Source organism: Tribolium madens, unplaced genomic scaffold (assembly GCF_015345945.1).
Source record: "Tribolium madens isolate multiple individuals breed KSU strain unplaced genomic scaffold, Tmad_KSU_1.1 Scaffold_20;HRSCAF=117;Tcas5.2_LG4, whole genome shotgun sequence".
Taxonomy (NCBI): domain Eukaryota; kingdom Metazoa; phylum Arthropoda; class Insecta; order Coleoptera; family Tenebrionidae; genus Tribolium; species Tribolium madens.
Window position 1 is genome coordinate 11131423 of NW_025400985.1, and position 14420 is coordinate 11145842.

General features: G+C 37.0%; 1 protein-coding gene across 1 annotated transcript; it reads right to left on the reverse strand.

Annotated features, from left to right (window-relative positions):
* Nucleotides 1–12506: 12506 nt before the first annotated feature.
* Nucleotides 12507–13363, reverse strand: LOC123005313 (protein atonal homolog 7-like). Its single transcript, XM_044398994.1, has one exon. It carries the CDS (start codon nucleotides 13255–13257, stop codon nucleotides 12682–12684), a length of 576 nt encoding a protein of 191 aa, XP_044254929.1. The 5' UTR covers nucleotides 13258–13363; the 3' UTR covers nucleotides 12507–12681.
* Nucleotides 13364–14420: the final 1057 nt, after the last annotated feature.

The following is a 14420-nucleotide window of genomic DNA, read 5'->3' on the forward strand; positions in this document are numbered from 1 at the left end:
GGCGAGTTGGGCCTCCCGTGGCGCGGTGATCGTCTCACGGTTTGTCAAGAAGTGCTCAGAACTGGTACCAGAAGGTCCATATGCGGCAGGTACCTGTTCAGGTGCGATCTGTCCGGTACGAGATGTTCCGCGTATATGTCGCATACCGCATTTTACAAGGGAAAACCTCATTCCGATCTAAAAACGAGTCGACTTCTCGCTTCGCGGAATTTACAATTCGGACAAAACCATACTTTTATTAAAATTTTTCCTTGCCTAATCACTGAACGATTTTTCAAATGAAATAAATGAGTAATTAAAAAAAAACTTGTACTTGATGTGTCTTTAAAATCCATGATTCAATAAATCAATCAGACGGTAATGTAGTCAAAAGTGTGACAGAAATGATTGACAGTCAAATCGGAAAAAAGCTCGATCATCGAAATTCAACGAAATTACTCGACGACAAGACAGACGTGCATAAATATGAAAAATAATAATAAAAACTGAAAAAAGATAAATTATCGCGAGTGCAAGGCGGGGCCAACGATCCCTAACATATTTGCACATAATTGTGTGGGTATTTTACAATTTTATGAAACTCTTACATGACTTTCTCTTTTTTCCAAACTTATTTTTGGTAAAAATTCTTTAGCATTTTTTTTGATTGTTGTAACAATATTTTTCTCTGTAAAATTCTTCTGTGCTTGTTGAAATTTGTCCAAATACGAGAATCGTGTCACGCGTTGGGTTCCTTGTAGCGATCCTATCGTCCCATGTAAGAAAAGTCTCTTCACCGAAATGATTTATGGTCGTCTGGTCCCGATAATTATTTTGGTAACGTCAAAACACTCGCGACAAATGGTCCATTTAGATCTCTCTACGATATTTTAAATGAAATCGTCAGTTTTGACATGATGCGACTGAATCGTAAAATTTTAATCGTCGATTCATCATAAATCCGGACACTTTTAAATTCTAATCCCGAATTGAATCATCGTACACACAAATTGACAGTCCACGGTGCGAGATAAAAAATTAATTAAAACGTTACGTTTGGAGCCATTATAAAATTCCATAATTAATTTGGAATCATTTAATTGACTATAAAGTCGCGGTCGTGCCGGTCATATTCTTTAATTAAATCAATTTGTTTCGATCTGGATGGCAAACGAAGTCGTTTCGATTTTAATAAAAACTCAAAACGAGTCGACAAGTGAAATTCAAGCCTGAAAAAATTCGTGTTAAGTACTCGAGGTACTTAGCACGCGGCTCGTAAAGATGCGGGATGATAAGTCCGGAATATCCTGTAATTGGGTGAAATTATGGCCGACTTTTATCTTTTATTCTTCTCCCAGAGTGTGCCTCGAATTTTTAGCTGAGGACGAAAAAAATTCACCCATTTTCCACTGAGACATTCTTTAATTGCTTTCGGACGAAAAGATATTTATCTGCGTATGTGTGTAATGCGAATTAAAATTGAAATGCCATTTTTATTAACGTTCCAATATATCAAAATTTATGTCAGGACTGCTCTGCTTTATTGTTTTGATTTTTTTAAAGGTCGCTCACTGCACCGGACTCGATGGTATTAAAGTGAATCAGGGGCGGATTAGGTCCAGTTGCTCCAAGGACGAGTGCAGGCGCCACGGGGGACCATCACCGTAATTGAATTTCATACGAAACCGACACGAAAAACTAGATATGAAAATATAAAGTCGCCACAAAATGAAAAGCATAAATTTGTGCTAAAGAAAAAAATGCTTTTTGTATTTTTTGCTTGAAAAACACAAAATGTGTGTGTTTTTGGCATTTTGGGGCGTGTAAATCCGCCTCTGTGGTTATCGCTTTCGAGAATTCGCCGATCGGAAGAAAGATATAATCTGTATAAGAAAATTTCACACGATATCTCGCAATTTGTCGCACATACTAAGCGCGCAAGTGTAAAAGAATGTGGTAGGATAAGAATTTTTTCGCTTGTTGTAAGTCGCCGTCTTGTACTTATAGCACAAATGCGGTGTTTATATGCGCTTTTGTGCCCATCGTAATCTTTCGATTTTCACGATTTTTTCGATAATCGTTCCGATAGTGCAACCGTCTTATCGACATTTAAAACGTTATTAATCGCTTCTGTGAGATGAATCAATCTGTGTGAGAATTTAAATTGCGCTTAATGGCCTACACGTAACGAAAAAACCCAAATAGCTTCGATTCGAGTGCGATTTCAAATCACTTTCTTATCGATGTAATTAAACTTTTATCTAAAAATGTGTAATCTTATCGAGGGATTATTTAAAAGATTTCGAATACAACTTAATGAATGAAGATATATCTAGTCCCGGCACGCAATATTTGTATTTCTAATTACGGTTTCGTTGACCGAGAATAATTCCGGTTATTTTTAAATCGTGCGACTTTCGGCCTGCGTATTGGTAGCAGGAATGTCGTCCTATTTGCATACAATGTGCCCTTAAACAACACACTTTTCTAGTGGCTTTTTACTCCCGGACAATTGCGACTAAATAAATAAAAATCTCATTCTTTTTCCTCACGAAATTGTTACGAAAAGTCAGCGGCGAATGATTGACGAGCGCTGTGTGGCCGGTCGGCGGCGTTCTTGTGCTTTTTGTGGACCAAAAGGAAGCTATAGCGAATTTCCGCAAAAAACACAAGTCGTCAAAATAGAACTTGCCGGAGATTTGAACGCGAGCGCAGGCACAGCCCCGTTTTCACGGTACATTAGGCATCGCGGTCGCCGGCAAATTTCGATTTAAATTAAAAATGCAATACGATAAATCAGTCTGGTAGTGCGCGTTCGGTAGTGGCTGCATTCTCCGTGTTCGTGATCGGCCTCCGAAAACGCGCTCTTTTTTGACATCGTCTCCGTGAGAAAATGCAAAGAGAAGGGCCCGACGACAGGGGCGGATTTCGGACACGTCTAACGACGGAAATAATGTACCGATAAATGCGTAATTGAGCGATAAGTGAGCGAAATCGTCGTCGTCGCCGATAAAAGAACGAAAGAAGAAACGACCAAAGGAATTGTCCAACCGACCTTCCAATACGTGGACGGCGTTCTAAAGACAGCGGTCACTGTCCAAGACAAGACCGGCAGTCTTGTAGACTTCTTGCAGGCTCACACATACATTAAGGACAGGGGCGGACTGCAGCGGACGCGATGCGAAAAAAGCAAACAATGCTACATTGGAAAAGCATTAATTGGGAGATCAGTATGGAGTTTACGACCGGGAGAGACCCGGTTTTAATGTCCGAGACTTTTTTTCGACATATTCAAACCGCGCGGACGATCGATTCGTTCAATACGACGATAATGACAGTCAAATAAGTTCAACACAATTGCTTCCACAATCATTATTATTTACAGCTTCCTAGTATCTGTTCGCAAACACGTTCCAGCTTTTTAACACGATCAAAAACATCTCCACATCAAGAGTCAACAACTTTTAAAACTAGGCAAATTTTCTATTTTGAAAAATAACGAAATTCCAACGACAATCGTATTATGTACCTACTATTCTCAATAAATACATTTTGTTTTTGTTAAAATAAAAACGTTGTTAAGGTTAATACTACAATTCTAAAGAAATTATATTCTTAATTGTTTTACTGCTTTTAGTAAACCTCCACATAAACATAATTAATAATACTAGTTTACAAATAAAAACTTGTTTAATACACTTTTAATCAAATTATTATTTTTGTCTATTTACCTTTAATTAAACAAAAATAATTGTTAATTTTTTTATCACGTCACAGTTTTTTGTTACGAACCATAATTTTCTTGCTTTCTGCACGAATGCCTCCGATTTAAAATTCATTTAAAATTCAAATTGTTACAGAATTATTGCAAAATTAACAAAATATGTCTATACATTTCATCAGCATGAGTGACGAAAAGGGCGAGCGTTTTCACAAAGACCTAAAGGGTTTTCGAAGATCGGAACAAAGGTTTTTGGGATGAAAATATGTTAGGAGATTATACTGTTGGACTATTATAGCGGAAATTGATCCAGAAAAGTATAAAAACCAAAGTAAAATAAGTTATTTTTTATTTGTTGTTTGGCGGTTTTTAAATTTTCGTTAATTACATTTTTTCTAAACATGGTGGACTTTTTGAAATATTTTTTTGGCTCAAAATCTACAAGAAATTATACCTTTCAGCTAACGTATAAAAATCGTGAAAACTAGTGATAAATTCTGACCACAGCTTCAATTTTTCTAAAACCATAAAACTCAGTTATGTTTATGGTAATTGCAAACAATCGGAAAGTCAAATCTACTTATTTCTGCATTTCTTATTTCAAAAATAAGAAATTTTAAATAAAATTTTAAGAAACAGGCAAAGAGACATTGTATTTATTAAGTTTAAATTTGCTTTTTCATATGTTTGTGTCCTTAATTAACACAAAAAGAGAGTAAAGAGACTGGAGACTACTTTGTGGTTTAAATAATTAAATGAAGTTGTCAAAAACCACTTCTTTGTACTTAAATTTTATTACGGAATTTCAGCTGCATCAGGTGGTTTGATACATTCAAAGCAATAAAAATTGGGTCTTATCTGGTATATAAATTTTTTGTTGCATAATTTCGAACCAGAAAGAACGTCCAACAAATCAAAAGTGACACTTTCATGTATGGGTCTTAAAAAAGCATTAAACTATTTTTTTATAAAGCGGCTACTTGATTATGGTTTATCGCCTATCCTGTCACAATATTGCGCCGACGAAAGAAATCTTTTATCCGATGTGGTCGACCAGGTGCACAAGTCTCATGTTAGAACCGTCAAGTTTCAAGATTTCACCTACTCGCGTCCGCTTTGACTTATTACTTTCTGATAATAATGTCTCGTTTCGTGATATATTAGCAGTTCTTTGAGTTTATTTCCTTGTAATTTTTTCGTGGTTGAGGCGTCGCCACCTGTCATTAGTTCTATCCGCGACCTATTAGCACCTGTGACCTACGTCTATGCCCGCGACAGGTCCGATATTTATGGTGGTAGCGTTGGTAGCTGTGGAGTTTGTTTCAGAGGCCGCTCTCAGCGGGACATCAGCTTTGACGCGTCTTCCGCTAACGCGAGCTTTCAGCACCGCTGCGTATTAATATTATCCGGCGACAAGTCCGGAATTTGAACGTAATTGCGTAATCCGACTAATTGAAATTTTCAGGATCCGGTCGTGAGTCGGAATTCGGGGTATTTCAGGCGTGCTTTTTGCACCGCTTGTCACTCACGAATGAAATATGCACCCGTCGCAAATGGAATTAATGGCACCAGAAATCTTAAATTAACAATACGCACTTAATCAGAGAAATGTTCAGAAATATGTCGACGGGATTGTCAACATGACACTCGCATGCCGAATATGGAAGCGGGCCGAATTCGCAACGGCTCTAAGCTAATTTTTACGAAAGCGTAGCGATTTGTCAGCGAGGCCTACATTGCACGACCGAAAAAGACACCAAATCCGCCGAAAGTAGCACAGGAATTGGCGAAAACCAGCCATTTTCATCCCGAACTAAACTGCCGAACACACAAAAATAACACACATCACCAAACACCAAACTTTTGTTTATTTCCTGTAAAAACAAAATGTACCTACAAAAATTTATTTGCATTTTTTCTAAAGTCTTAATTTTAAAAAGGTTTACCATAAAACCTAAACAATCCCAATAACAATTTACAAATTTAACGAAATACCCCATAATAGTGTAAAAGAGTAAAGAAAATAAATTATTTTTTTTGTATACGCTCCAGAAAACAGCTGTTTTAGGGACTCATTTGAGTCCCTAAAATGAGTCTCTTCTGTACTCAATAAAATAGTACGCAAAACGGTTATTTTAGGTACTCAGTCCCCAAAAACAGTTTGTGCGGACCGTAGTGCGGACTAAAAAATGAAATTCGTGTTTTGGGAAGTATATGCACCACGTAAGCAAAAGATTTTAGCTGACTCCTGTCATAAAAACTCGGCTCCTATGTCGCCATTAATTACGATTCGTCCCTTAAAATCCTATTTTGCGTACTTGATACATAAATATCTATGTATGTGTTTTAGTACATAACAAGCGAGGTGGTAAACATGGTATTACCCCGAGTGCTTATGTATACCCGATAAAGCACAAGGGGTATTGCCATTACCACCGAGGTTTGTATGCGATTTTATTCACAATCACATTATTTTCAGTCAAAAAGAATAAAGTAAAATTCTAACAAAGTTAAGGTCTAAACATGGTGGGCCATCCAAATTGCGTTTGATTTTTGACATTTTAGAAACGTCAAAGAAAATATAGAAATAATGTGTGAATCTGATTTAAAATCGTTGAAATGGAGCAGTATACTTTTCCAGAAGTAAGAGTCTATTGAATACTAATTTAGCAAAATATTATGCGTAACTTGACAATTTGAAAAAAAAATTTCCGGTATTTTTTTAATCTTAACGTTTTCAAACCTGCCTAGAGAAGTAATATTATTACTCCTCAGTTACATTAGTTATTGTGAATAAAATTATTTTCTTTGTCTCTTCCATTCTCATCTCATCATCGCTAAGTAAATCGTTTTTAGTTTGCTGAAAAAAACGTATAAAGACTTTTATTTTGTACTCAGTGTTAAACAGTGCTTTTATTAACAAATTTCAGTAGATAAAGTAGTCTTTTATCGTCTAGTGAAATAAAATAATTTTTATCTACTCCACTTTAACCAGTGTATTCATCAGCCACAAGACACAAGAAATTCTGGTAGGTAAGTACAAAATAAAACAAAATATTATACACGACGATAAAGATTGTTTATCGACTTGTGAAAAAAGTCCACTCGTGACTTCGTCACACGTAAACTTAAGATTTTCACTCGTAGGTAAACAATTTCTTTATCGCCTTGTATAATAAATAACAATTTTTTAATGGAAATGATAAACAGTTTTAACGTTGGCACCACTAGCAAATTCATTCATGGTAATTTTTAAAAGTTGGCAGTTTCGAATTTTTAATTAATTTGAAAACAATGTCACTAAACGTCAGCACAAAAAATCATGTAAGAAAATTTAGAGAAAACACAAAAACGTGGACAAAATAAGGTAGCGTTTACAGTTTTTGGAAATTTTTAGACGAAAAGTTGCAAGCAGAAAGTCAGAAAACGAGCACCGTTAAAATACATAGACGCAATTTATTGTAATGCAGGTTTGCATCTAATTTTTTGCAAGAAATTGACGAAAACACAAGATAAACATGAATAAGAAATAACGCAATTAAATTAGTGTCTGTTACTCTGTTTGTACCGTTTTTGAGGAACAAGTTAAAAAAGTAATACCTAATTTTGTAAATAAAGCTGAAAATAATAGAGTTTTTTTAGTTTAACGTTAACCTTAACGACAACGTCATTTAATTGTCGTGTGTACGTCTTTCAAGGGCAAAAGGCGTATCATCAATTCACGTCTTATTTTTTGATTTCTTAGCAACGGCCATTTGTCGTAATACGTTAAACTTTTTTACGGTTTGCAAAAACTCTCTAATTTAGAACATGAATCAACTTCGAGCTCATTTCAATAAATTACCCAAAATTTATTACCACTTCATAATACCTGCTTGCATCTTTTGGAAAATAATTTTTTTTCTGCATTGCTGTTATTTGCAGTCTGTTTCTATTAATAGTATCAGTACTGACTTCTGTCGTTAGACCTTAAGTAATTATGTATTCGATTATAACGTTTTCGAAGAGTAAACAGGCACACAAAATTCATAAAAGTCAAAATCTTAACAACATTTCAACATGGAAACAATCATAATTTTCAACAAAATTTCTAGGGACAAAAACATAAAGCAAACAAAATTTGTGACAGGAGACAATTTTGACTTGGTGATTTCTATAAAAAAAACAGACTGTATTTATTTATTTGTGTATTTTTGCTAAACATATCTTTTAGTTGAATGTATTTGCACCAAGAAAATCGTTTGGTGAAAGAAACAAAGCGTTGTATCTCTTATTATCTTATTAATAAACCTCTCTATTTGCATAATTCGCAATTACAGTCGTGGAAGCTTAACTAGCATTACGATCCATGTACGGCTAACACAGTAATGAGTCAATTAGGCTCGCCGTCACATTGTTTACTCCTAATAAGTTTTTTCATGGTAGTATAAATTGAAAGTGCAGTAAAAAAGGATGCTCCCGGCCGAGTGATTGATATATTCTCGTAATAATTCGCCGCATTACACTTGCGACTTTCCCTTGATTTGTATTTATGTTGAAAGGCCACTGATTGTACAAACATATGAGTCACCCACGCTTTCAGCGTTACAGAATTTTTATTACACGTTTGGAGTAGCACGGGGACAAGTTTTCAAAAAATATTTGCAGGTCATGTAAAGTCTCTCGCTGACGTAATCTTATGCAAGCAGCGCGAATTTTTATCGCGTTTTATGGAAAATGAATGCTGAAGAAGCAATCGCCGACAAAGTCGACGAAAATCCTCGTCGTGCATAACAATGTCGAAATTTTTTCGAAAGGAGAAATGCTTCATCATCTGGGCTACCGGACGCCAACGACTCGATTGATATGTATCGGCCATAATGGATCTCGACTGACGGTCAGCCTTTTTAAATAATGGAAATACACGCCGCTAATCATCAATATTAAGCCCCCGGATATTAACAGCGAGTTACAACACGCAACAAGAGCAAGAACAAACGCGTAAATTATGCCTTGGATAATTAAAAGAATGGCCAAAAAAACGTAATTGCCGCTTTGTGCGAATGTTAATAACTCACTTCGGCTCAATGGCGAAATTACCATAACCGAGAGAAGTATTTAAAACAATTTATTATTAATTGGTTCATGTTGAGACAAGACGAAGGGACATTCGTTTTAGTGTCACCCCGGGACGTCGTTGCTCTTCCTTATCACACCAAATAGACTCGCTTCAATTATTATTTTCATCACATCTTGAAAATAGACGCTCCATTTCACGATGTAGACGCGTTCAGAGAAAATTGAAACAATTAATACAACGACTTTCATCAATCAAGCGCGTTCAACGCGGACAGATCCAAATGAACTGATAATAAACAACTGAATAACTTCTTATCTAATGCTCCGACGAAAAATAAAAAACTTGACACTGTACATGATAACACGTGCCGCAATTCAAACCCGAATTCCGAGATAAGAATTCTGATCTTGCATAAATCAAAGCGGAAAAATTATCAACAAATCAAAACCGGCTGTTGAAAAAAAAAGATATCTCTTTACTTTGTTTGGCTTTGCTGGGAATTTAAATTCTTCAAAATTGTCCGTCAGGTGTTGGTCGAGTTTCGCCACCTCAGTTGGTTTAAATTGGATTCCTGTGAGAAATAAATGGTCCAATTTTGTAGGTGGTGCCGGTAATAAAGCGGCATTTACTTAATTGAGTCTTCAATTTATCCTTAAAATATCATCGGTAAAGGGGCGTTTCGAGAAAAAAATCATAATTCCTCTTAAGAAATTGCCGGTTACGGTAATGCGTTTTTAATGGGGGTCGAGCGTTTCTCCTGAAGGTCGTCAATGTTTTCCGGTGGAGGCGTCAATGATAAAGCTGCGTGTTTAATTGTAGACAGGTAGCAGTCGAGATAGTTTGGCGGCGCCTCGTCCTGGATAAGGACATTAATTAATTGAAGATATATTATTATTAAAAGCATTTTTATCGGGCCGTCACCACTCACCACAGCGAGAAAAATCAGTCATTGGAATTTCTTAATTAGTTTACAGCTCTTTGGAATACTCGAGACATCAATTTTTCGACGAATGAAAAAAATTGGAGAAAATCAGTTTTGATCGCGCACTACCAGGAGTGATTTCCGCCATTTCACCGATGCCACTTTTGACCAGACCCCACAACAAGACCACCTACACAACGCGAACGGAACATTATGGTAATGTTGATTGAGAGTACGGACGCGTGCGAGCTGGAAAACCGCATCCATCATCTCTAACCCCTCTAAGCAGAAATCAACAATTTTTAAAACAACTAACAAAAGTGCAATCCAAACAGAAGATACACTCTAGCACGAAATAAAAACAATAAATTGCGTTAACAATGTTTTTTAATATATTTCTATAATTTTCTCTGACATGACTGCGTGTGCCAAAGCTAGGGCTATATTTTTACAAATAGCTGCTTTTAGCTTACATGAAATCGTCGTTTGGGCGGGCCTGCGATTTTCCAAAAGATAACAAGTTTTATTTTCATTGTTATTATTGTTGGTTGCTTCTGCATTGTCGAGTTTGACAATAAAATAGCCCGTCTATTGTTAAAAGTGTCACTTGAGAGGACCTCCTCCTACGTTAACCAAATATTAAATTGTGTTACTTTCGATAGTATTTTATTTATTTCTGTCAGAATCGTGGTGGTCAAAAACAATCATGTGCCACCCCCGCTACATAAAATCTTGAATTTAATGTCGTGGGTGGGTCGCAAAAAGACTTTCTCGCTTCCAATTCTCTAGATAATAGAAATGATTTACGAGCTGTGGGTAGGTAGCGTTTAATTATCGTGTTTTTGCTAAAACTTGCGAAATTAATAGAGTTGTAAACAAAGCTCTCCAAGGGAAAAATTCCGTTAATTAACCGCTGTATTAACCGGTCCGTGTTAAAAAATTTGTAATAAAAGAACGCCCAATATATCGACGGTATTGTTTTTTGTTGTGGGAGTTGTAGGAGGTTTGTGTGGGTCGACACATCGTGCATGCATTAGTTTTGCATACGTGTATTCTCAATAAAATTATTTATTTGAGGTAAATTGCGTCATTACATTGTAAATAAATCCCAGTGTCTGCAAACAGGTTGCGTGTGGTTGGATTTCAAAGTTAGGGATTTGTAACACAATTGAGTTATCCCGACTTATAGAGCCATCATTCAGAATAATCATTTCGAAATAAGATACGAAACGAAAAAAGATGTTTGGAATCGAACGCTCGAAACTAATACCATCTAACGGCCGTAAATTATGATTAGTATTGACGCAACGACGCTATAAAATGTCCTACAAACTAAATATTTGTTGGCTATTGTCTAAGGCAAGACGATGAAGGTTTGTGAGACAAATACAGACTCCCCAGGTTGAGACACGCCTCAAATATTTTTACACACATGCAAAAGCTTCGCCAAACATATGAAAAAGCCTAAATCAAGGATCCTCAACAATGCAAAACTCCTCCGCGACACTTGAAATTCAAAAGATGTTCTTACGAATAAAATGGAAAGTTAAAACAGACTGCAAGGAGAAATCTTTTGTAATTTTGTGAAACCAAAGCTCTTGGTTGAGAATTCATTAAATGTGTTGGTTGATGAAGTGGAGCTTTTTAATGAAAGAAAATATTTGAAGAAGCAAAAAAGCTTTTAATGTGCGGACTCCCCACGTCGGGCCGTGGAGATCGCGCCCCCGTTATCACTCTTATCACAATCCGTGGTATTGTCTTGGACGTAAATCGGCTCGCGTCGTGTCCAACACTTAATTTAGATAAGAGCCGGCCATTAAAAACGCTCCATTATCGTTTGACGACATAATCGTCGATGATAAATCCGTTGGTGTGTTGAAATTGCCAGTGATTCGCTGATAAGCTTCGGTAATAACATAATTTTTGCATTATGTACGGGGTGGCGCGCGCAACACACACGTTGACATTTCGGTGAAAGCTGCGATAAATCCGAATAAGGTGGCATAATTATTTTTTATTACGAAAGTGCGAACCCTGAAAATCGGCGCTGCTCTTATCAATGTTTCGTAAAAAAACGGCCATTATTTATGACAATAATGAAAGTGAAACTCGTTCGACTATAAATTGTCCGAGAGTTTTATAATGCACGAAACCGATAAATAAACTCGTATTATACGACTGAAAATAAATCGTTAGAGGGAACGATTGGAAGTATTGTATGGCGTTTTAGCGCTAATAACGCGAAAATAAATTCTACGAGACAGGATTATTTCAGGAACCGGAAAGTGTTATTATAAGTGCGCAGGAATTGTCTTAATTGCTCTAGGGCCCACTATTGCAATCCTAATCGCTAATCATATGTTTTGTGTTTGAAATGAAACTTTTAAGTATTTTATAATTAGCACATGTTTACCCACACTTGTAATTATTGAAACGCCGGTGTAACTCAAGAATAAGCATTTCAGGCGACAGGTGTCGCTGCCAGTATTTATCGTCGGAGTTTCACCGACACACTTAAATTAATTCCCATAATTTATTGTAACTAATTGTATTCTAAACACTTTAATATTCATTTCTCATCCGTTTTCAGTTGGGTAACTGGTTTGAACGGAGTTTATCGACGCTGAAAAATCCTGAAATTTTTTACTTACCTCGAGGATACACATGTTTCTTTACCGTAATTAAGATCGGTGCAAGATTATCGCAACAACACGGCTACTTTAGCCATTAATACTTGACACATTTTAGGAGCAATTAATTCAATAATTCCAAGTCCTGGTCGGGCGGGTTCCAATGAACCCGCGCACTGGCTCTCACAAAACTAATTTATTCCAACGCATTTATTTATAATAAAAAAATAATAACATGGCATATTACAAATATAAATCGCACAATAATAATATAAAATTTTCTATAATAGGTAACAGAGTATTTTATACACAAGACTTACATTACTATGAGGCAAGACGTTTCAGTTCAATATTTATGTACAAAAACAGATCACGTTTCGTCGGCAAAAAAATCGTCGAAATCATCCGGTCCGAGAGTATGTTCTGTAAAATCCGTGTGTAACAGAGCCGGAAGACTCGGGTCGCTAAAATCGACCGGACTTAACGCCGGTTCCGGGAAATCCGGAGACGCTAACAACGAATGATCCGATAATTGCAACGACTCGCCGTCAGACTCCAGGAGCAAACAGTCCAAATCACTATAATCCGGTGTTTCCGGACTCGACTCCGGCCCGGCATTCAACGCCGCACTTAAATCCGCGATATATTTCATCGCCAGTCTCAACGTTGTAATCTTCGTCAATTTCTCATTGGTTCCGGGCACTTGCGTCGCCTGCACGTGTGGAATAACTCTTCGCAACGTCTCGAAAGCTTGATTAATCTCCCTCATCCGATTTCGTTCCCTGGCGTTGGCGGTCTTGCGGCGGTACTTGCTCAAAGGGGCGGCTTTCTTGGGGGCGGCGTCCGGAGAATGCGTTCGTCTGCGCATGGACCGCGGCCGCAACGAGTACTTGTCTTTGGCGGCGTCGTTGTTGTTGGGGTCGGTGTATAGCAAGAGAGGATCCATGGTCAGGCACTGGGTTTGTGTTTATTTTTGGGCGACATTATGGTATCGCCGTCTACACACGAAGAGGTCGACTTGGCCACTGGTGGGTCGATGGTACCACGAGCTGGTACTGACGAGAATTCCCCACCTGAGCGGGCGTCAGGCGCACATAAATGATCAATTGGGAGATCATTGTGAAGGAGGAATAAATGATAAAGATCGATGGCGCAAATGACGACGAGGGATCGTTAGCATAGACGGATTTTCGGACAGGAGAAAGTTACAGAAAAGACAACGAACAATCGCTGTGAAGACAAATTAAACAAGAAAAAAAACACAAAAAGAAAAATTCAAGACAATTGCAATATTTCTAGTTGGATCTTGTTGAAATTCTGTGTTTTTGCACTTGTTTTTTAAAATTGTGAAAATAACGTCCTCAGATTCAAGTCCTAACAGGGTTGAAAATTAACTGGAGGATAAGTTCGTCTCCAGTTCTCTTCCAGTTTAATTTTCAACCCTGTTACTTATCTCTTAAGTTTTTTTTTTAAATGTACCTAAATAAAAAGGCGTTATAACATTCAGCAATAGTTTAATTTTAATAAGTACTACGCCTCTTGCAGACATTACATTTTGTAATAAATGTTAACAATGGGCTAAATAAAACAAATGAGCAGAACAGAATTGGTTTTTGCTCCTTTTAATCGCCATCTCTCGCGAAGTAATTTGTTTCCTGGCATGGATCCGGGCTTATTTCTCTCATTAATCGATGAAAAATCGTGCGATAATTTGACAGTCCATCATCTGTCATTCCTGAATCTCCGCTTAGCATTTAATTATGCTCCAGTAATATTAATGTGTCACATCCGACGTGATTTTTTGAAATTCTATTAATCCGTCTAGGTGGTCCCATTCATCATATTAATTTTTGTAATTTAATAATTACATCGTTCCGTCCGATTTAAATATACGTTTCGGCTGATATTTAATCCGGCGAAATTGAAAATGATTTCGGACCGAGTCCTCCGATGTTATATTTAATGGTGTAATTCCGAGAGGTGGTGGTGAGCGTTGGTCCCCAGGTTTCGGTTCAATTATCGAACAATAAAGACGCAATTTTTTCGTCTCGATATCTGAATATATAATCAGTTTGTCGGCTCGCGGCCATATGGGTTATCTCCACCCAA